Source organism: Bombina bombina, chromosome 3 (genome assembly GCF_027579735.1).
Source record: "Bombina bombina isolate aBomBom1 chromosome 3, aBomBom1.pri, whole genome shotgun sequence".
Lineage (NCBI taxonomy): Eukaryota > Metazoa > Chordata > Amphibia > Anura > Bombinatoridae > Bombina > Bombina bombina.
Window position 1 is genome coordinate 281,915,189 of NC_069501.1, and position 21,752 is coordinate 281,936,940.

General features: G+C 39.8%; 1 protein-coding gene across 1 annotated transcript in view; it reads right to left on the minus strand.

The window, feature by feature from the left end:
• Positions 1 to 21,752, minus strand: part of MLXIPL (MLX interacting protein like) — a 382,973-nt gene that overhangs the window by 27,665 nt on the left and 333,556 nt on the right. The window contains exons 13-14 of the mRNA XM_053706321.1: positions 7,718 to 7,837; positions 6,510 to 6,637 (exon numbers count right to left, since the gene is read on the minus strand). Coding sequence (XP_053562296.1) covers positions 6,510 to 6,637; positions 7,718 to 7,837 — 248 coding nt within the window. The remainder of the gene's footprint in view (positions 1 to 6,509; positions 6,638 to 7,717; positions 7,838 to 21,752) is intronic.

A 21,752-nucleotide genomic window follows, 5' to 3' on the forward strand; every position in this document is an offset into this window, starting at 1 on the left:
AGGTGACCAATGGAGTGGATCATTCTCTTTACAGGTCATGTCTGTGATAGGTTTGACCAAGGAAGAAACGTTTTTAATAAACTTTCTATAGTAATTGGCGAACCCCAAAATATGTTGAATAGACCGAAGACCAACTGTGCGAGGCCACTGCAGAACTGCAGATAACTTGTCAGGATCCATGGAGAACCCTGCAACAGAGATAACATAACATAGGAAGGTTACTTGAGTCTGATGGAACTCACATTTCTCGAGTTAACAAAACAGGCCATGCTCACGTAGTCTCTGAAGAACCTGTGTTACAACAGAACGATGAGCCTCAAGTGTGGGTGAGTGTATGAGGATGTCGTCTAAGTACACCACAACACACTGTTGCAACATATCTCGTAGGACATCATTAATAAATTCCTGAAAAACAGCAGAAGCATTACATAGGCCAAAGGGCATTACAAGATACTCATAATGCCCGCTCCTGGTGTTAAATGCTGTTTTCCATTCGTGACCCTCCTTAATCCTAACGAGATTGTACGCTCTTCTCAAATCAAGTTTAGTAAAGACCATAGCTCCCTTGAGGCGGTCAAAGAGTTCCGTAATGAGCGGAATAGGGTAAGCATTCTTAATGGTAAGACGATTAAGACACCTATAATCGATACATGGTCTTAACTCGCCACCATTTTTCTTCACAAAGAAGAAGCCAGCCCCTGCAGGAGAGCAGGATTTGGAGATGGTTCCCTGCAACAGAGCATCAGCAATATACTCCTCCATAGCACAATTCTCTGCAACAGACAGAGGGTACACCCGGCCTCGAGGAGGAATGGCTCCGGGTTGCAGGTCTATGGCACAATCGTAAGACCGGTGAGGAGGCAACATACCGGCACGCACCTTGTCAAACATGTCTAGGAACTCTCGGTACTCCTCTGGCAATTGAGATACCGAAGAAGTGCACAAGACTTTAACTGGTTTCCGAAGACAAGTGGAAATACATTGCGGGGACCACAACAAAATTTCGGACCTGCGCCAGTCGAGACTGGGATTGTGCTTTTGGAGCCAGGGATAACCCAGAACAACCGGAAAATGCGGAGAGTTTATCACCTGGAACTGGAGGGTTTCAAAATGGAGAGCCCCAACAGCCATGGACAACGGAGCAGTTTTGTGAGTAACGAGTGCGGGCTGAAGGGGCCTGCCATCAATGGCCTCAATAGCAAGCGGAACGGACCGAGGCAAAACAGGAATGGAGTGCTTTGATACAAAAGCACTGTCACTGAAATAGCCCGCAGCACCGAAGTAAACAAGAGCCTGAGTGACTATGGAGGAGTCCACCCAGGAAAGGACAACCGTGACAAAAGGTTTCTCCTTAAGCGGTTCCGGGGACGAGGATAAACCACCCAAGGTCTGCCCCCGACAGGACCTTAGGTGTGAGCGTTTCCCGGCCGTGTAGGACAAGACTTCAAAAGGTGGCCCTGTAACCCACAATAGAGGCAGAGCCCCCCTCCTAAAGGCCCTCTCCGCCGCGGAGAGACGTGTGAATCCCAACTGCATTGGCTCAGCAGTACCTGGTGACTCGGGACCAGGAGGCATGGGAGGAGAGGGAGGCATCGGTGGGAACGAACATGCAGGAGACAACGGAACAGGAGGCTTCCACAAGCGCTCCTTGAAAGAGGGCCTCTCTCTGAGTCTGATGTCAATTAGGATCAAAAAAGACACCAAAGCCTCGAGATCCTCTGGTAAATCTCTGGCAGCAACTTCATCTTTAATCGCATCACAGAGCCCATGAAAGAAGGCGGCAACAAGGGCTTCATTGTTCCAACCTACCTCTGCGGCAAGCGTATGGAACTCAATAGCATACTGAGCAACAGATCTTGTACCTTGCTGAATGGACATGAGTCGTTTAGCAGCAGAGGAGGAGCGAGCCGGAACATCAAATACCCTTCGAAAGGAGGCCACAAATCGGCTCCATATCGCTGAGGTAGAGGTGCAGAACCGGACATGCTCCTGGTAGGCATAGGTGCAGCAGCAGAAACAGGAGCAGTCATAACTTGCGGGACACTTTGGTCCAAATGTGCAGTGCGAGTCAGCAGGGTTTGCAGGGCTAGTGCAAATTGATCCAAGCGGTGATCCTGTTCATCCATCCTGGAAATGATGGCAGGTAAAGGTGGATTATTAGCACCATCAGGATTCATGGCCTTTGCGTAATGTCAGGGTGCCAGGAATCAGACTGAGATGAGAAGTGCAAAAATAATCACACCTTTATTCATAGCAAAAAAAAAAAAAGTCCACAAGTCAAATAACAATCCAGGAGTCAAAACCAGAGCTGATAGTCAGACGAGCCGAGTCAGGAGCCAAAGTGAATAGTCAGACGAGCCGGAATCAGAAACAAGGAAAACAGCAGAGTCAGGAACAAGCCAGGGATCAGGAACCAGGAAGGACGTCAGGCAGCTAGATAATACACAGGAACTCTCACAAACAGGTCTGAGACAACGCAAAGGCAAAGCATACTGAACAGAGGCCCTTTAAATAATAAGTGATGACATCACAATTCTGAGACTGCATCCTGTCTCACATGGATGATGCACACCAGTCTGATCATAAAAGGAAGTGTAGGAAATGAGCAGCATCCCCCACAATGCACCATAGTCAGGAAGAGAGGTGAGTAAAATGGCTGCCAGCAGCACATGGTACACAGGGAAAAAACCCTGACACTATTTTGCTCTCTCTCACCCCTCTCTTGCTCTTTCCCCTCTCTTATCCTATCTTTAGCTCTTTCCTATCTCTTTTGTTCTCTCCCCCTCTTTCTATCTCTCCCCCCTCTCTATCTCTCCTCCCCTCTATCTCGCATGCGCAACGGCCCCCTTCACGCCCGGCCATGCCCCGCTCATGCCCGGCCACGCCCACTTCTGCCCGTACCACAGATGCTGTGACGCAGCTGCATTACAGGCCCTGGAGTATCGAGTGGGAAGGCATCTTGTCTTTACCGGCTGAGTGTTCATGACTAATGAGTAGTAGTGCTCAGAGGGCTCTGAAGAGAAAGCGACACTTAGTAAGCTAAGATCCCTCTGAAGCTGTGCATAGCTCTGTGCGATCGCATTCGTTAATGTGCTCTCCTAGGCATCTACGGCTGCTAACACCTCCATACTGTGTCCTATTAGGCTCTCTCTCCTCCACCCAAAATGTCAGCTGCAGTGCAAGCTACGTTCCAAATAGTCCCCAGTCTGGACTCCATGCGATTTAGTCCTGCTGACCCTGAAGAACCGGGGGGGGGGGGGTGTTTGTAGATGATCTTTCTGTCTAAGCCGCCATGTGAGGTACGCTCTTCTTGTAGGTTGCAGAGTTTATATTAGGAAAGCTAGTACCATTTAATAGCATTCGGTTCAGCTGATCTTCCTCTATCTGATTATACTTTTGTAGCAAGGAGAAGTAGGTATATGAAACGATATACAGCAATTATCTCAGGTTTATGTGGAGCCTCTCTTTTTTGCGACTTGTCATGGCGGCTGCTAAGACACGCCCCCACCAATTTTTTTTAAACACACTACGCACTACCCTTTACGCAAGGGTTTCAGTCGCACTAACCTGTCACTTGTAATTTAGTCCTGAGTGTTATTCTTTCGCAAGGTTGCACAAACAATAACACACTCTACACTATCAAGTACTTGTATTACTAAATTAATGTAATGTAGTAATGTAACCCATAGTAGTAAATACGTTGTAAGCACATGCATACCTCCAAACTATCCCGATTTGCGCGGGGCAGTCCCACATATAGAGAGCCTTCAGTCTCGCATTGCCCCCTTGACCCTGCACTGGAGTTAACCAAAAACAAAAAAAAAAACACATTTTTATTGGGTCCTTTTGTCACGTGACATTACAGTGAGTAAATCCAATCCTAGTACTACCTGCACGTGGCTCAAGTCAGTTGGCACATATAATCTCGAGGTGCTCAACTGAACAGTCAGTGCTGTCTAAGGCCCCAAGTTATCAAGGTCTGTTGGACCTGATCCGACTGTGCGGATCAGGTCCGACAGACCTCGCTGAATACGGCGAGCAATACGCTCACCGTATTCAGCATTGCACCAGCAGCTCACAAGAGCTGCTGGTGCAACGCCGCCCCCTGCAGACTCGCGGCCAATAGGCCGCCAGCAGGGGGGTGTCGTACTCGATCGGTTTGATTTCCGGCGATGTCTGTCCGCCTGCTCAGAGCAGGCGGACAGGTTATGGAGCAGCGGTCTTTGTGACCGCTGCTTCATAACTGCTGTTTCTGGCGAGTTAAATAGCTTGTTAAATAGAGGCCTAAGTCTGCAGGGAAATGTAGAAAGCAGAACTCAGGAGAGGTGGGTGCTTAGATAGTGTCCCATCCCTGGCGATTGATTGGTGCTAGTAGTGGTTGTGAGCAGCAGAGCATTACTACGCTCTCTGTGCTTTTCGGTCAGCTACTGTTTGTTACCGGTAGCTCTGCAGTCATTTTGTTTGAAGGAGCTGTACACGAGCAGTAATCTCATGCAGAGTACTACAGGAGTCCTATGCATGATAAAGGCCCAAGGGCTGAAACACGTAGAAGCTGTTGAAGGAACCAGAAAACTGTGTGTTAAATACACAGAACATAACACAGACCAATTTAAGGATACAGAGGTTTTTTTGGACGAAAACCGTTTTCTCTAAATGTTCTAAAAGAACGTATACTATCGTTAGTCACTAATTCCCTCAAGTGTACTAAGTCTCTGAGTCACTATATATAACTCGTGTATAAACTGACGAGTTATCACTGTAGTATATACCTGAGCGACTTGCTACTAGCAAGATTAGAGACACTGCAAGGTTTTTTTTGGCATAAATATGATAGTGTGTTCATATGTGTTTACCAATACAAGGTGTTTAGACCTGAGATTCGAATCCACACACATCCAGCCCATTGGTGGATACATCGAACCTACGATTGGTTGAAACTGGTCACGTGATTTAACTCTGTGACGAAGACTAATGGATCACAGCCAAAGTGAGTAAAGGATTATATTAGTATCCAGGACATCGATACAATATATTCTAAGACTGCCTTATATTGTGCATATTGTGCAACAAATAATTTGAAACAGATGCATCCGATTTTATTATGTTTTGTTGTATAATTATTAAACATTTTTTATTCAATATGGGAAATGAATAGCTTCTTTTAGTGCCATCCTCATTTGGTAACAGGAGTCCTATGCACAAACAGCATAAATATGTTTCCTTGCATTTCTTTTATATTCAAGTTGTAGAGCAAACATAAAAAGTGCCTGATGAAAAATACTTTCACAACTTTATTGCACCTTTTATTGTTACCCCACTTCTGTCACAGTGTGTTCTTTATATCAAGAATTTAAAAAGCATTTAGAAAGCCTCTTACTTTGGTATCTGTGTGTGATGATAACAACAGTGAAGCCTTGTGCATGGCCATCTGTGTATATGTATTTGTGGTGTGTGTGTGTTTGTGTATGTGTGTGGTGTGTATGTGCTTGTGTATATATATATGTGTGTGTGTGTGTGTCTATGTGGTTGTGTATCCGACTGGTGTGTGTACTGACACCTAGAGCATAGTTGACAACTGCCGTATTTTATGGGTACAGTCCTGTTTTTGGCCTGCTGTTCTAAAAAATAAAATTGTTTCAGGAGTCTTTCCCACATTTTAAAAAAATGTTGTGGGCTTGGAAAGGTGTATTGTTGATTTTATGTATAAATGTGTTTGCATATTGTGGTATCAGAGTCTTCAATCACACCTAATGTGATGAACTAGCGTCTGTGAGTATTCTGCATATATAATACAAAATGTCATAGGGGTCCATTTATCATTGTGCGGACGGACATGATCCGCTATACCGAACCACGCATACGCTGTCAGCATTTATCATTGTACCAGCAGTTCTGGTGAACTGCTGGTGCAATACTGCCCCCTGCAGATTCGCGGCCAATCGCCCGCTAGCAGGGGGTGTCAATCAACCCAAACGTATTCGATCAGGTTAATTTCTGTCCGCCGCCTCAGAGCAGGCAGACAGGTTATGGAGCAGAGCTCTTTAGACCTGAAGGCTCGCCAGAAACACGGGACATCAAGCTCCATTCGGAGCTTGATAAATAGACCCCATTTTGTGAACATCAGCTGTCTTAAGACAGATCTGTATGGGCAGAGCTACAAAACTTTCTGGGCATGGCCAATTCTGTAACCAGATTATTTGAACATTTTTTCAAATGTTGGCAACTATCAGAGTGGTTATTCTCTACTTTTAACTTGTCACAACTGTTATGTTCTGCCACTTTCTAACACTGGTCTCATGATTTTGTCACTCTCTATCCCTGCTCCTGCCCATCACATATCACACTTTTTCTGGAGGGGGGGAGGGTTTGTCCCTCTTTCGAATTTTGAAATGTTAGGAGGTTTGCACATGGTTTTAAATTAATAATAGTACAGCGCTTCTAGAAATATGAGTATTTTATTATTACAACAGAATGTTTTGTGAAATCTCTAATGGTTTCATGTAACTCACTTGATGCTGTCATTTAGTTCCTGTATCTGGCAGCGCAGTCTTTGGGCTTCTTCTTGCAGTTGAGCTCTCTCCTGCTGTAGCTTGTAGATGTAATCTGCTGTCTTCTGTAGGGTTGTTGCCTTGCTGAGCTGGACAGGGTAGATTAAGTTGGATGTAATATTGTAGCTTCTCTTATTCCTAATATATTAACCCCTTAATGACCACAATGTACCCTGTATGTCACTGGTCGTTAAGGGTTTTTTCAGGACATAATAGCACAAGTCTAGCAAGAACACGCTATTAATTCCATCCCTCCAGCAGGCTTTGTGGAATAGAGCAGTCTCAATGCTGGTGGCAAGACCACGCTATAAAACAATCAAGTCTCAAAAAAAGACCAGCGACATACAGGGTACGTCGCTGGTCCTTAAGGGGTTAAACAAAGTGCTAAAGATGGGGCCCAGTTCCAGTAGAGTGGAATCAGTTCTGCAAATGCAAATGAATCTAGTAGATTGAAAGCTAATGAGGATAAGGGGCCCAGAGTATAGTTAGAAAGTAAAGTTTGTTTGAAAATTGTTTCTTTATTTCTAGGTGTGATTAGTGGTTCACAGGACCTTAAATGAGCATAAACACTTTAACATTGCAAAATAAAATGCTTAATTATCTGTAGTAAAACCAAATTGCAGTATATTATATATTTTTAACTCTAGTTCTGATAATTGAAAGTGCTAATGGCAGGCTTTACAGGCCTAACCCTACCAGTACCTGCCTGCTCTCTTTAAGCCTTGTGTGCTCCAGTAACAAGCCTAGATTGGCTCTTCCCAAAAAGTCATATGATGGGGGTTGGCCATTGAGAAACAGCAAACAATGTGTTAATGTATTTTAAAAAAATAAAACTCTCCTAGTATGTTAATTTATTGCAAGACTGCATAAAAATCTTGTAACAACAAGATGTTTTATGTCCCTATAAAGGAAAATGTGATTTGTTGGCAATTGGCGAGAAATGGTAGGTAGGATTTAGAACCATGAAATTGGTACCATTTGGATAAAAGGCATTTATGGATCTGTGGTGCTAGCAGACTCTCTTTGGTTTACCTGTTTTCTTTTTTTATTGCATATTATATTTGTATTACATTGTAGTGATAGCTATACAACAGTATTGCAATACCACATAATCTAACTGGTAATAAATATTGTGTTTACTCGGTCATCACATAAACTGGGTGCATTACCTTGTTGCTGTGTTGGCTATGTAATGAAGTGACTAGGTTTTGGAGGGTGTCGAAACCTATCTTAATGTTGCAGCGTCTCTTCTGTTCAGCTGATATGTGGGTTATACGTCGGCTTTCCACCTAATAAAACACAAACAAGAGTTTTTGGAACCTTCAATGCACAGGCTGCGTTGTTGCTGTAATAATATTTAATCTTATAACTTATTATAGTAAGGCTCAATAATGTACTCCAAGGATGACAAATGAGAAAACTTCAAGTAAGGTATTTTTGTCAATTGCTGTTTTAGTGTAGAACTGTGGGAGGGAGGGAGGGAGGGAGCGCAGAAAAAACCTCTGGTCTTTCCCCTCCTAGACAATCCCACCTTTTCATTACATTCCCCTTTAGAGGCCTTGGGTTGGGGATGAATACTTTACACAGATGAATTCCTTGTCAATCAGTTTTTAATAATGGTAAATTTAAGTCACAAACAGAAATTGCTGAATTTCTTGGTTCTAGATGTGATCATTGGTATTGATAGCTTCAATTGTCTCATTTTCTATCTAACACTCCCCACAAGTCATTACTTAAAAATTACATCACTCAGATACACTCGCCTCATATGTAGCCAGGTGGGAAGAAGAGCTACAACAATCAATGTCTAAGAAGAAGTAGTTACAGGCCTGATGAGTAAATCTACTTTTTCTATTTTCACAATAGAAATGAATCTGAAATTTCTAAGCAGGTGGTATCTCACACCAGCTAGATTAGGGTTATTATCAGGTAAGATGTCAACCACTTGAGGATGTTCAGAAAGGGGTACATATTCACATATATGGTGAACATGCTCAATAGCTAATGAATACTATTAGAATGGAGATGGAGACATTATTCTCACTACAACTACCTATGAACACATTGCTGTTCCTTTTTAATAGGTTTCCGAAAACAAAATGTTAATTGCCTTTGAATCTGTTAACAATAATGACAAATACTGAAATACGCTTGATCCCTACGTTTTGGAAACAACTGTCTCTATCTAAAGTATCTCTATGAAGAGAAAGGGTATATTTCCTCCATTCGATTAGAAAAATTCCATTACGTTCAGATCAAACACATTGATGATTACTTTTCCGTGTGTTTTACCTGAGATGATTATGTGTCGAAACTGGGGAAATATTTTTTTTTTTATATATCTAAGTTAATTTTTTGCTGATCCGTTTTTTTGATATTGACAATATTTTTCCTCTCTAGGTATACATGCTATTTCTACTTTTAATATTTGTTCATTGTAAGACAATCCTAAAAAACTGGACACTGGTGAATTTTCAAATGTTTTTAACTCTGAAAAAAAGGTAATCTGAACTGAATAAAAAAATAAAACTTCTGGTCTTCAGCCCACAGCAGATGCAGCAGCAAAGAGGCCTGGAATCTTCTGAAGCCTGCTTATAAAAGGTGAATCTACCATTCCCAAATAAAACTTCACACACAAACTGAACTATCCTACACTTCACTTCCCTGCTTGTGTTTTAACCCTTAAAAGTGTTGCAAGCCCATAAAGGACGCTCTATACTATTGTTTCTGAAATTAATTAGTTTTCATCTACAATAAAACAGCTAAGAAAAAACAGTTTCCATGCTTGTTTAAGCTTTGGGTACAATTTGTCATTCCAATTCTTTTGAATACCCGTGGCATGTTCTTGTAGATACAAATAAATGAAGGACATAATAGCAGGATTTATGTTGATCTTCATGGCTTTAACACTGCATCATCATGACTACATTGCTGTACCTTTTATACACTTAAAGAGATGAATTGTAGCTGCATAGTTCAATTTGGAAAGAGAGGAAAAGGCAATAACTCAGTAGTGGAACTACTCCTTTGTGCAAACATTTTTTGTGCCCCCAAAGTTAACTCAGTAGTAAGCAATAGTAATATTATACATGCTGCCCTGTGTGATGATTTTGAGGATAAATAGATAGATAAATAGATAGATAAATAGATAGACCTACAACCTGCACTAATAAAAGGCTCATCTGCATTAGGACTGTACACATTCTGCACATAACTATGTATAGACTTGCTGCTATGGGCCACCAGCACTTGGGTCCTTCTGCACCAATGGTAGTTCCGCTGCAGCAAGAACTCAAGATGCTTTTTTTAAAAATTTATTTCAACAAACATTTATTTTATAGACACATTCAGCTCACCGACAGCACTTCATAATAGATATTGCTGCATAAATGCACTTATTAGACATGTGCATTCGGATTCAGACCAATGCCAAACAATAAAATAAATAAATACAATGAATTTTGCTGTATTCTTTCCACAATCCCGCCCCATCAAAAAATTGATTAATACAATTTTTTTTGTTCAGCTTCTGGCATGTAGCAGTAGCGTTTGCTTCTATCACATTTCTTTGTAAGTTTAAAGGGATAGTCTACTCTAGAATTGTTATTGTTTAAAAATATAGATAATCCCTTTATTCCCCCTTCCCCAGTGTTGCATAACCAACAAAGTTATATTGATACACATATTACCTCTGTGATTACCTTGTAGCTAAGCCTCTGCAAACTGCCCCCTTATCTCAGTGCTTTTGACAGTTTATCCAATCAGTGCAGACTCCTAAACAACTCCACGGGAATGAGCACAATGTTACCTATATGAAACAAATGAACTAGCACTGTCTAACTGTGAAAAACTTTCAAAATGCTCTGAGCTAAGAGGCGGTTTTCAACGGTTTTAGAAATCAGTTTGAGCCTACGTAGGTTTAGCTTTTCAAAAATACCACCAATGAAACAAAGCAAATTTGATGATAAAAGTAAATTGGAAAGTTGTTTACAATTGTGTGCCCTATCTGGATCATGAAAGTTTAATTTTGACTAGACTGTCCCTTTAAGCTGATGTCCTCCTCTACTTCCATAAACATTTTTTTCCCACAGAAAATAAGGGGTTAATGACATTTTGTTAACCCCGTAACGACCAACGTTGTATGCTGTACGACATTGTTCATTATGCCCTTAAGGACCAGCGACATAGATATAAGATGACGGTGATAATTGTGAGGTGGGGAAGGGAAAAGAGCTGTTTGAGGTGGGTCAGGAAGGGATCAGGGGATGGGATGTGTCAGGTGGGAGGCTGATCTCTACACTAAAGCTAAAATTAACCCTACAAGCTCACTACAAGTTACCTAATTAACCCCTTCCCTGCTGGGCATACTACAAGTGTTGTGCACAGTGGCATTTAGCAGCCTTCTAATTACCAAAATGGGCCTAGATAAATACTTTGGGTAGTATACTAAAAAAAATATAAAAAGCAATGCCAAAAGCCATATATGTCTGCTATTTCTGAACAAAGGGGATCCCAGAGAAGCATTTACAACCATTTGTGCCATAATTGCACAAGCTGTTTGTAAATAATTTCAGTGAGAAACCTAAAGTTTGTGAAAAAGTTAACCATTTTTTTTTTATTTGATCGCATTTGGCGGTGAAATGGTGGCATGAAATATACCAAAATGGCCTAGATCAATACTTTGGGTTGTCTACTACACTACACTAAAGCAAAAATTAACCCTACAAGCTCCCTAATTAACCCCTTCATTGCTGGGCATAATACACATGTGGTGCGCAGCAGCATTTAGCGGCCTTCAAATTACCAAAAACCAACCCCAAAGCCATATATGTCTGCTGTTTCTGAACAAAGGGGATCCCAGATAAGAATTTACAACCATTTATGCCATAATTGCACAAGTTGTTTGTAAATAATTTCAGTGAGAAACCTAAATTTTGTGAAAAAGTTTGTGAAAAAGTGAACTTTTTTTTTATTTGATCGCATTTGGCAGTGAAATGGTGGCATGAAATATACAAAAATGGGCCTAGATCAATACTTTGGGAAGTATACTAAAAAAAATATATACATGTGAGGGGTTATTCAGGGATTCCTGACAGATATCAGTGTTCCAATGTAACTAGCGCAAATTTTTTTTTTTTTTTAAATGGTTTTGAAATAGCAAAGTGCTACTTGAACTTATTGCCCTATAACTTACAAAAAAAGCAAAGAACATGTAAACATTGGGTATTTCTAAACTCAGGACAAAATTTATAAACTATTTAGCATGGGTGTTTTTTGGTGGTTGTAGATGTGTAACAGATTTTGGGGGTCAAAGTTAGAAAAAGTGTTTTTTTTTCCATTTTTTCATCATATGTTATATATGTTTTTATAATAAATTATAAGATATGATGAAAATAATGGTATCTTTAGAAAGTCCATTTAATGACGAGAAAAACGGTATATAATATGTGTGGGTACAGTAAATGAGTAAGAGGAAAATTACAGCTAAACACAAATACTGCAGAAATGTAAAAATAGCCCTGGTCCTTAATAAAAGGAAATTGAAAAATGGCCTTGTCCTTAAGGGGTTAACAAACGAATAGGGGTAAATTACAAGTGCAGCATACTTGTTAATGCATTACCTTAAGCTCTGACCTGTGCTAAGAATAGCGCAGAATCCAGTATTAAAAGTGGGTACTAAATACAATGAACCAGTCAACATTTTGTAGCACCTTCTATATTTTTAATGGGTAGTACAGGGAGCACTATTAAAGGTCATATTATAAGTTGTGAGTTAAGAACAACACAAAAAAGTACTGAAATATTTTGCACTTTTGGAGACCTGATGTAAAGTGTTAACCCTTGAAAACAAAACATGAAAAATATATCAAAATAAATGATTTCACTTTAAACATATTAAAATAACAGTTGATTTGAAAAAATGTTTTAATCGTGATTTAATGTATATAGCTGTATGTATGTATAAGTGCAGTGTTTTAAACTGTTTTCACTACAACACCAGAGTTTATACCTAAATGAAGAACTCCACCACTTCGGCATAATGTTAAAGCAGGGGTATTTAACTCAATCGGGGGTAGTTATCAAGCTGTCAACCTTAAATACGCTGGAATTCTGCAGCGTATTTGTGGCGAGGCTGATTCGCCTTAGTTATCAAAGGCTAGAGACCGGCAAAAGTAGAATTTTGTGACGTAAGCTTCGATCCGCTGGACTCAGTCTGACACAGATCGATTCTTACGTCACTCCAGATGTTCCGCACACAAGTGCGGCACAATCTGACTACTTTTGCTAGTTATCAAAAAACTAGCAGGTACGCTCGGCACTTTTCCGGCCCAGCGTACCTGGTTTTTATGAATCAATGGGAGTCTGACCATAGCGAAAGTTCATGTTCGCTGCTGCCAGACATCCCATTTATTCCTATGGGAGATATGTACACCTAACACCCAAACATGTACCCCGAGTCTAAACACCCCTAATCTGTCCCCCCTACACCGCCACAACTAAATAACTGTATTACCCCCTAAACCGCCGCTCCCGGAGCCCACCGCAAGCTATACTAAATATGTTAACCCCTAAACCGCCGCTCCCGGTCCCCGCCGCAACTATAATATATGTATTAACCCCTAAACCGCCGCTCCCGGAGCCCACCGCCACTACAATAAACATGTTAACCCCTAAACCGCAGCTCCCTGACCCCGCCGCAACTATAATATATGTATTAACCCCTAAAACGCCGCTCCCAGACCCCGCCGCCACCTACATGATACCTATTAACCCCTATCCTGCCCCCCCTATATCGCCGCCCTCTATAATAAAGTTATTAACCCCTATCCTGCCGATCCCGGACCTCGCCGCAACTAAATAAATAGTTTAACCCCTAAACCGCCGCTCCCGGACCCCGCAGCTACCTATATTAAATTTATTAACCCCTATCCTGCCCCCCCCTACACCGCCGCCACTGTAATAAAATTATTAACCCCTAAACCTAAGTCTAACACTAACCCTAACACCCCCCTAACTTAAATATTAATTAAATAAATCTAAATAATATTTCTATTATTAACTAAATTAATTCTATTTAAAACTAAATACTTACCTTTAAAATAAACCCTAATATAAATAAATGATAATAAATATAAATAATAATTATATTGTAGCTATCTTAGGATTTATTTTTATTTTACAGGCAAATTTCAATTTATTTTAACTAGGTACAATAGCTATTAAATAGTTATTAACTATTTAATAGCTACCTAGCTAAAATAAAGAGAAATTTACCTGTAAAATAAAAACTAACCTAAGTTACAATTACACCTAACACTACACTATACTTAAATAAATTATTCCTATTTAAACTAAATACTTACCTGTAAAATAAACGCTAAGATAGCTACAATGTAATTAATAATTACATTGTAGCTATTTTAGGATTTTTATTTATTTTACAGGTAACTTTGTATTTATTTTAGCTAGTTAGAATAGTTATTAAATAGTTATTAACTATTTAATAACTACCTAGCTAAAAGAAATACAAAATTACCTGTAAAATAAATCCTAACCTAAGTTAAAATTAAACCTAACACTACACTATCATTACATTAATCAAATAAATTAACTACAAATAACTACAATTAAATACAATTACATAAACTAACTAAAGTACAAAAAATAAAAAAAGCTAAGTTACAAAAAAAAAATAAGTTACAAACATTTAAAAAATATTACAACAATTTTAAGATACTTACACCTAATCTAAGCCCCCTAATAAAATAACAAAGCCCCCCAAAATAAAAAAATGCCCTACCCTATTCTAAATTAAAAAAAGTTCAAAGCTCTTTTACCTTACCAGCCCTTAAAAGGGCCTTTTGTGGGGCATGCCCCAAAGAAAACTGCTCTTTTGCCTGTAAAAGAAAAATACAACCCCCCAACATTAAAACCCACCACCCACATACCTCTAATCTAACCCAAACCCCCCTTAAAAAAACCTAACACTACCCCCCTGAAGATCATCCTACCTTGAGTTGTCTTCAGCCAGCCAACCCACCGATGGAACCGAACAGGAGATCCGGAGCGGCAGAAGTTGTCCTCCAAGGGGCGCTGAAGAAGTCTTCCATCCGATGAAGTCATCATCCAGGCAGCGCTGAAGAAGTCTTCCATCCGGGCGATGTCATCTTCCAAGCGGCGCTGAAGAAGTCTTCCATCCGGGCGATGTCATCTTCCAAGCGGGGTCTTCAATCTTCTTCTTCAGGATCCATCTTCATTCCGCCGACGCGGAACATCCTTCTTCCCCGACGGACTACCGACGAATGAAGGCTCTTTTAAGGGACGTCATCCAAGATGGCGTCCCTTCAATTCCGATTGGCTGATAAGATTCTATCAGCCAATCGGAATTAATGTAGGAAAAATCTGATTGGCTGATTTTTATTTTTTGTACTTTAGTTAGTTTATGTAATTGTATTTAATTGTAGTTATTTTTAGTTAATTTATTTAATTAATTTAATGATAGTGTAGTGTTAGGTTTAATTGTAACTTAGGTTTGGATTTATTTTACAGGTAATTTTGTATTTCTTTTAGCTAGGTAGTTATTAAATAGTTAATAACTATTTAATAACTATTCTAACTAGCTAAAATAAATACAAAGTTACCTGTAAAATAAATATAAATCCTAAAATAGCGACAATGTAATTATTAATTACATTGTAGCTATCTTAGGATTTATTTTACAGGTAAGTATTTAGTTTTAAATAGGAATAATTAATTTAATGATAGTGTAGTGTTAGGTGTAATTATAACTTAGGTTAGTTTTTATTTTACAGGTAAATTTCTCTTTATTTTAGCTAGGTAGCTATTAAATAGTTAATAACTATTTAATAGCTATTGTACCTAGTTAAAATAAATTGAAATTTGCCTGTAAAATAAAAATAAATCCTAAGATAGCTACAATATAATTATAATTTATATTGTAGCTATATTATGGTTTATTTTAAAGGTAAGTATTTAGTTTTAAATAGGATTAATTTAGTTAATAATAGAAATATTATTTAGATGTATTTAATTAATATTTAAGTTAGGGGGTGTTAGGGTTAGTGTTAGACTTAGGTTTAGGGGTTAATAATTTTATTACAGTGGCGGCGGTGTAGGGGGGGCAGGATAGGGGTTAATAAATTTATTATAGGTGGCGACGGTGTAGGGGGGGCAGGATAGGGGTTAATAAGTTTAATATAGGTTGCGGCGGGGTCCGGGAGCGGCGGTTTAGGGGTTAAACTATTTATTTAGTTGCGGCGAGGTCCGGGATCAGCAGGATAGGGGTTAATAACTTTATTATAGAGGGCGGCGGTATAGGGGGGCAGGTTAGGGGTTAATAGGTATAATGTAGGTGGCGGCGGTGTCCGGGAGCGGCGGTTTAGGGGTTAATACATTTATAAGAGTTGCAGCGGGGTCTAGGAGCGGCAGTTTAGGGGTTAATAACTTTATTTAGTTGCGGGGGGCTCCGGGGGCGCCGGTATAGGGGTAGAACAGTGTAGTTAGTGTGGGTGCTTAGTGACTGCTTGTCAATAAAGCTGTCAAAAAGCCGAAGAGCAGCGAGATCGGATGAGTGATAACTATCACAGTCCGCTGCTCATCGCCCCGTACTTGGTGCGCAGCTTTTTGACAGCTTTTTTGATAACTTAGGCGAAATTTTGCAGGTCCGCGGTGGCGATGTGAGGCGAGCTTAGGCGGGCGTATTGAACCGGCGAAGGCAGGTAAAGTAGACACGTTGATAACTACCCCTCAATGTATCTAGGGGCCACTGGTCAAGTGTCCTGCGCTCATGGGGGCCGCTTGAACTGAGTAAGTGCTAGATATACTAGGAACTTGAAGTGACATTTACCCAAGTAGTAGTGCATGGTGGAAGTTGTAGCCCACAATAGACATACACAGTTGTCTATATTTATCTTGTGAGTGCCAAGTGAACTGATCATTCTGGAACTGTATAACAATGTCAAAAGTAACATTTATCCAAGCAGTGCATGGTGGGAGTCTACACTGAACCCATGTCTTTATATTTATATTTTTAGTGCCTATATAGAACATCAACTAGATACACCTCTTAGAACCCTAAAAAAATAGACAGCCCAAATTAATGGTTTACCTTAAACAAGGGAGGGCCACATGAAACTATTTTGAGGGCTGCATATGGCCCCAGGGCCTGAACTTTGAGACCACTGTGTTAAAGAGATAGCTGACATGGGTTTTTGGTGCCCCCCCCATAGAAGTCTATTATGCAAAGGATTTAGCGTTCCTCGCTATCCATTAACCAGATGTCAGTGCAACCTAAACTTTCTCTTAAGCAATAAAAAAATATGTTCCATGAGCAATATTAGCGCACAATATTTCTAATATTTTTTTGCACTCAACCCTGTGAATGAGAGGGGAAATGTTAGAGGAAGGGAATGGCTGAGTGATAAAGGGATAGACTAGAAGAGTAGACGGAGGGATGGTGAGGAGCAAAAGGGAAGAGAGAGTGGGAGAATAAAATAAAAGAAGTTAAAGGGAGACAAGAGATGACTGAATCTGAGGATATTAAAGGGACATAATACTCATATGCTAAATCACTTGAAACTTGATGCAGCGTAACTGAAAAAAGCTGACAGGAAAATATCACCTGAGCATCTCTATGTAAAAAAAGGAAGATATTTTACCTCACAACTTCCTCAGCTCAGCAGAGTAAGTTCTGTGTAAAAAGTTATACTCAGCTGCAGCCCAGCTGCAGGTAAAAAAAAAAATGAAGAAATGAACAGCAGCCAATCAGCATCAACAGTGCTGAGGTCATGAACTCTTTTACTGTGATCTCATGAGATTTCACTTAACTCTCATGAGATTTCATTGTAAACTTCCTTACACTTAATTAGGGAAATAAGATGAGAGTGCACGAGGCTCAACCCTTCGGCTGTCCTGGGACAGACATACTAATTTGCTGCTTAGAAGTCCTTTACAATGGGATGTGGCTACTGAGGAACTTTTTAGGTAAAATATCTTCATTTTTTAGATAGAGATGTTCAGGTGATATTTCCTAGTCAGCTTTTTACAGCTATACTGCATCACTTTCAAGTGTTTAAACATTTGGGTATTATGGCCCTCTAAGTGAAAGGAATGAGTATGTGTAAGTAGATGAGGAGTAGGTCACTTGAGGGGGGGGGGGGGGGAGCAGGATACCTAAAATGCAGCAAAAAGGGGAAAACAATATTGAAAATGTCCCACAAAGGCTGAGTCAGAGTTGAGAAGACTCTCCACAAGCTCTTGGCAAAGTGACAGTGGCCCCAGATTTTACCATAATAAAAATATATGCCTAACAGTGAGTATCACGCAGAAGTGTAAAGAAGTGCACAAGACTGCATTCTGTTGAGCTCCTCCTTTTACAGATGCAAACTACAAATAATGCCGTATGAAACATACCTTTTGATTTTACATATTATAGAGTAAGTGCTCTGTATCCCATAAAAACAATCAAGAGCAAGGAATACAACAAATAAAACCCTCTCTAGCAACCAAGTACATCAAGTAAAAGTCCTACATCAGAACCATCACCACATTATACAGGTCAATTTTTATTTAAAATAGATTTTTATTAAACACATTTCACATAACAATATACAAGAACATCATTACATTAGTTGTATTGGAAACATTGATTATATTTTTCTCTTATAGTCCGTTTTTGTGGTATTCAAACCCTTACCCCAACAAGGGTTAAACAGATTAGTTACAAATCCATCTCAGTGCACCTTACGTTTCCTGAACTAGGTCGACCCTCCCCTTCATGTGACAGTCACTGTAGTTGCTAACTTGTACAAAGGTATGGTAATTGTCGTAGGGTAGCAGTATTTTACCTCTGTCCAGTACTAACATCACTGAGAAATGTGGTATGTTTTATATATTTCACAAGTTCTAGTAAAGGTTTAACTCAAAAGAGCGAATAAGGAAACTTGGTAAAAAACAACAACCCATTAATAACATTTAAATTAACTAGGTCACTGTACCACATTACATAGTATCTATTAGCTTCTTACTCTACAAAGAATGATAAGTATTAGTTCTGTTTCAAGGACTTTATATAAAAATGTCCCTCCTCTCAAGAGAGATAACAACGCCCTTCGTCTACTTCAGCCTCCAGAATTCTGCATTATTCTGTGTGTATGTATTATAGATTATTGCCCTGAAGCAACCAGTAGAACCAAACTTTATTAAAGGATTCTACCGAATCCTGTATATGCGCTGCAGATTCATACATTAAAAATATAGTTTTAATTTTGTTTAGTACCGTATTTCCGACTACAGGTCAATTTTTAAAGGGTCAGTGAAGTCAAAATTGAACTTTCATTATTCAGATAGAGCACACAATTTGAAAGAACTTTCCAATTCATTTCCATTATCTAAATATGCACAATCGTTTTATATGCACATTTCTTAGACAGCAGCACCTACTGAGCATGTGCAAGATTCACAGAATATACATATATGCATTTTGTGATTGGCTGATGGCTGTCACATGATGCATTAATTCAAACTAAGTGCTTTTGCATTGTCTCTTTATTATGCATTTATCGATTATGTTACCATGTTTAGTGTTTTTTTAAAGAGCTCAGGGTTGTTAAAAATATTGCTTGAAAAAATGTCTAATGGATTGAAATAATTACAGAATTATCCCCAAGCAAATTATATGGAAAGTTAACACTGAATACAATACAATACGTGCATTTCTAAGTGGTTTGGAATGACTTAGAATTTGACAACACCACAAAACACAATTTGAAGTACATATTCTATGATGATTGGAATAGACCCCCATAATGGCCAACAAATACAACTTTACCTATTGGTTTTTGATGACTTAGAACAAGAAGACAGCATAATGGCCCATTAAAGGGACACTAAAGTCAAAATAAACTTTCATGACCCAGACATAGCACGCGGTTTTAGGAGACTTTCTGATTTACTTCCATTATCAAATTGTACAGTCTTTTATATGCACAGTTTCTGAGTCACCAGCTAACACTAAGCATGTGTTAGAGTTTAAAGTGTATACGTTTGAGTCTGTGATTTGCTGATGGTTGTCACAGGTTCTTGACCTATCCACTGCTTTTGACACAATCGACCATCCTCTCCTCCTAAAAATACTACATTCATTTGGCATCCGTGACAAAGCCCTCTCCTGGTTTGCCTCATATCTCTCAAACTGCTCTTTTTCAGTTTCCTTTAACAACATATCTTGCTATCCTATGCCTCTCTCAGTTGAAGTACTGCAAGGCTCTGTCTTGGGTCGCTTGCTTTTCTCTCTCTATACATCCTCCCTTGGAAAACTTATAGGGGGGTAGTTATCAACGTGTCAACTTTCCTGCCTTCGCCGGCCCAATACGCCCGCCTAAGCTCGCCTCACATCGCCACCGCGGCCCTGAAAAAAAGTTATCAAGTAAAGCTGTCAAAAAGCCGCGGGGCGATGAGCAGCGGACTTATCACTCATCCGATCTCGCTGCTCTTCGGCTGTTTGACAGCTTTCTTGCTAGCCTGTCACTAAGCACTCACACTAAACTACACTGTTCTACTCCCTATACCGGCGCCCCCGGAGCCCCCCGCAACTAAATAAAGTTACTAACCCCTAAACCGCCGCTCCTAGACCCCGCCGCAAGTCTTATAAATGTATTAACCCCTAAACCGCTGCTCCCGGACACCACTGCCACCTACATTATACCTAGTAACCCCTATCCTGCCCCCCCTATACCGTTGCCCTCTATAATAAACTTATTAACCCCTAACCTGCTGATCCCGCACCTCGCAAATAAATAGTTTAACCCCTAAACCGCCGCTCCCTGAACCCGCCGCAACCTATATTAAATTTATTAACCCCTATCCTGCCCCCCCTACACCGTCGCCACCTATAATAAATTTATTAACCCCTATCCTGCCCCCCACTACACCGCCGCCACTGTAATAAAATTATTAACCCCTAAACCTAAGTCTAACACTAACCCTAACACCCCCCTAACTTAAATATTAATTAAATAAATCTAAATAATATTTCTATTATGAACTAAGTTAATCCTATTTAAAACTAAATACTTAACTATAAAATAAACCCTAATATAGCTACAATATATACAAGTTCAATCCGATTGGCTGATCCAATCAGATTGAGTTCGCATTCTATTGGCTGTTCCGATCAGCCAATAGAATGCGAGCTCAATCTGATTGGCTGATTGGATCAGCCAATCGGATTGAACTTGAATCTGATTGGCTGATTCCATCAGCCAATCAGATTTTTCCTACCTTAATTCCGATTGGCTGATAGAATCCTATCAGCCAATCGGAATTGAAGGGATGCCATCTTGGATGACGTCCCTTAAAGGAGCCTTCATTCGTCGGTAGTCCGTCGGGAAAGAAGGATGTTCCGCGTCGGCGGGATGAAGATTCAAGACCCGGCTTCGAAGATGACCTCGCCCGGATAGAAGACTTCTTCAGCGCCTCTTGAAAGATGACATCGCCCGGATGGAAGATTTCTTCAGCGCCGCTTGGAGGATCACTTCATCGGATGGAAGATTTCTTCAGCGCCCCTTGGATGATCACTTCTGCCGGTCCGGATGTCCTCTTCAGTTCCATCGGTGGCTCGGCTGAGTGAAGACGACTAAAGGTAGGATGATCTTCAGGGGATTAGTGTTAGGTTATTTTAAGGGGGGTTTGGGTTAGATTAGGGGTATGTGGGTGGTGGGTTTTAATGTTGGGGGGGTTGTATTTTTATTTTACAGGCAAAAGAGCTGAACTCTTTGGGGCATGCCCCCACAAAAGGCCCTTTTAAGGGCTGGTAAGGTAAAAGAGCTTTGAACTTTTTTAATGTAGAATAGGGTAGGGCATTTTTTTTTATTTTGGAGGGGTTTGTTATTTTATTAGGGGGCTTAGATTAGGTGTAAGTAGCTTAAAATTGTTGTAATATTTTTTTAAATGTTTGTAACTTATTTTTTTATTTTTTGTAACTTAGCTTTTTTTATTTTTTGTACTTTAGTTAGTTTATGTAATTGTATTGAATTGTAGTTATTTGTAGGTAGTTTATTTAATTTATTTAATGATAGTGTAGTGTTAGGTTTAATTGTAACTTAGGTTAGGATTTATTTTACAGGTAATTTTGTATTTCTTTTAGCTAGGTAGTTATTAAATAGTTAATAACTATTTAATAAC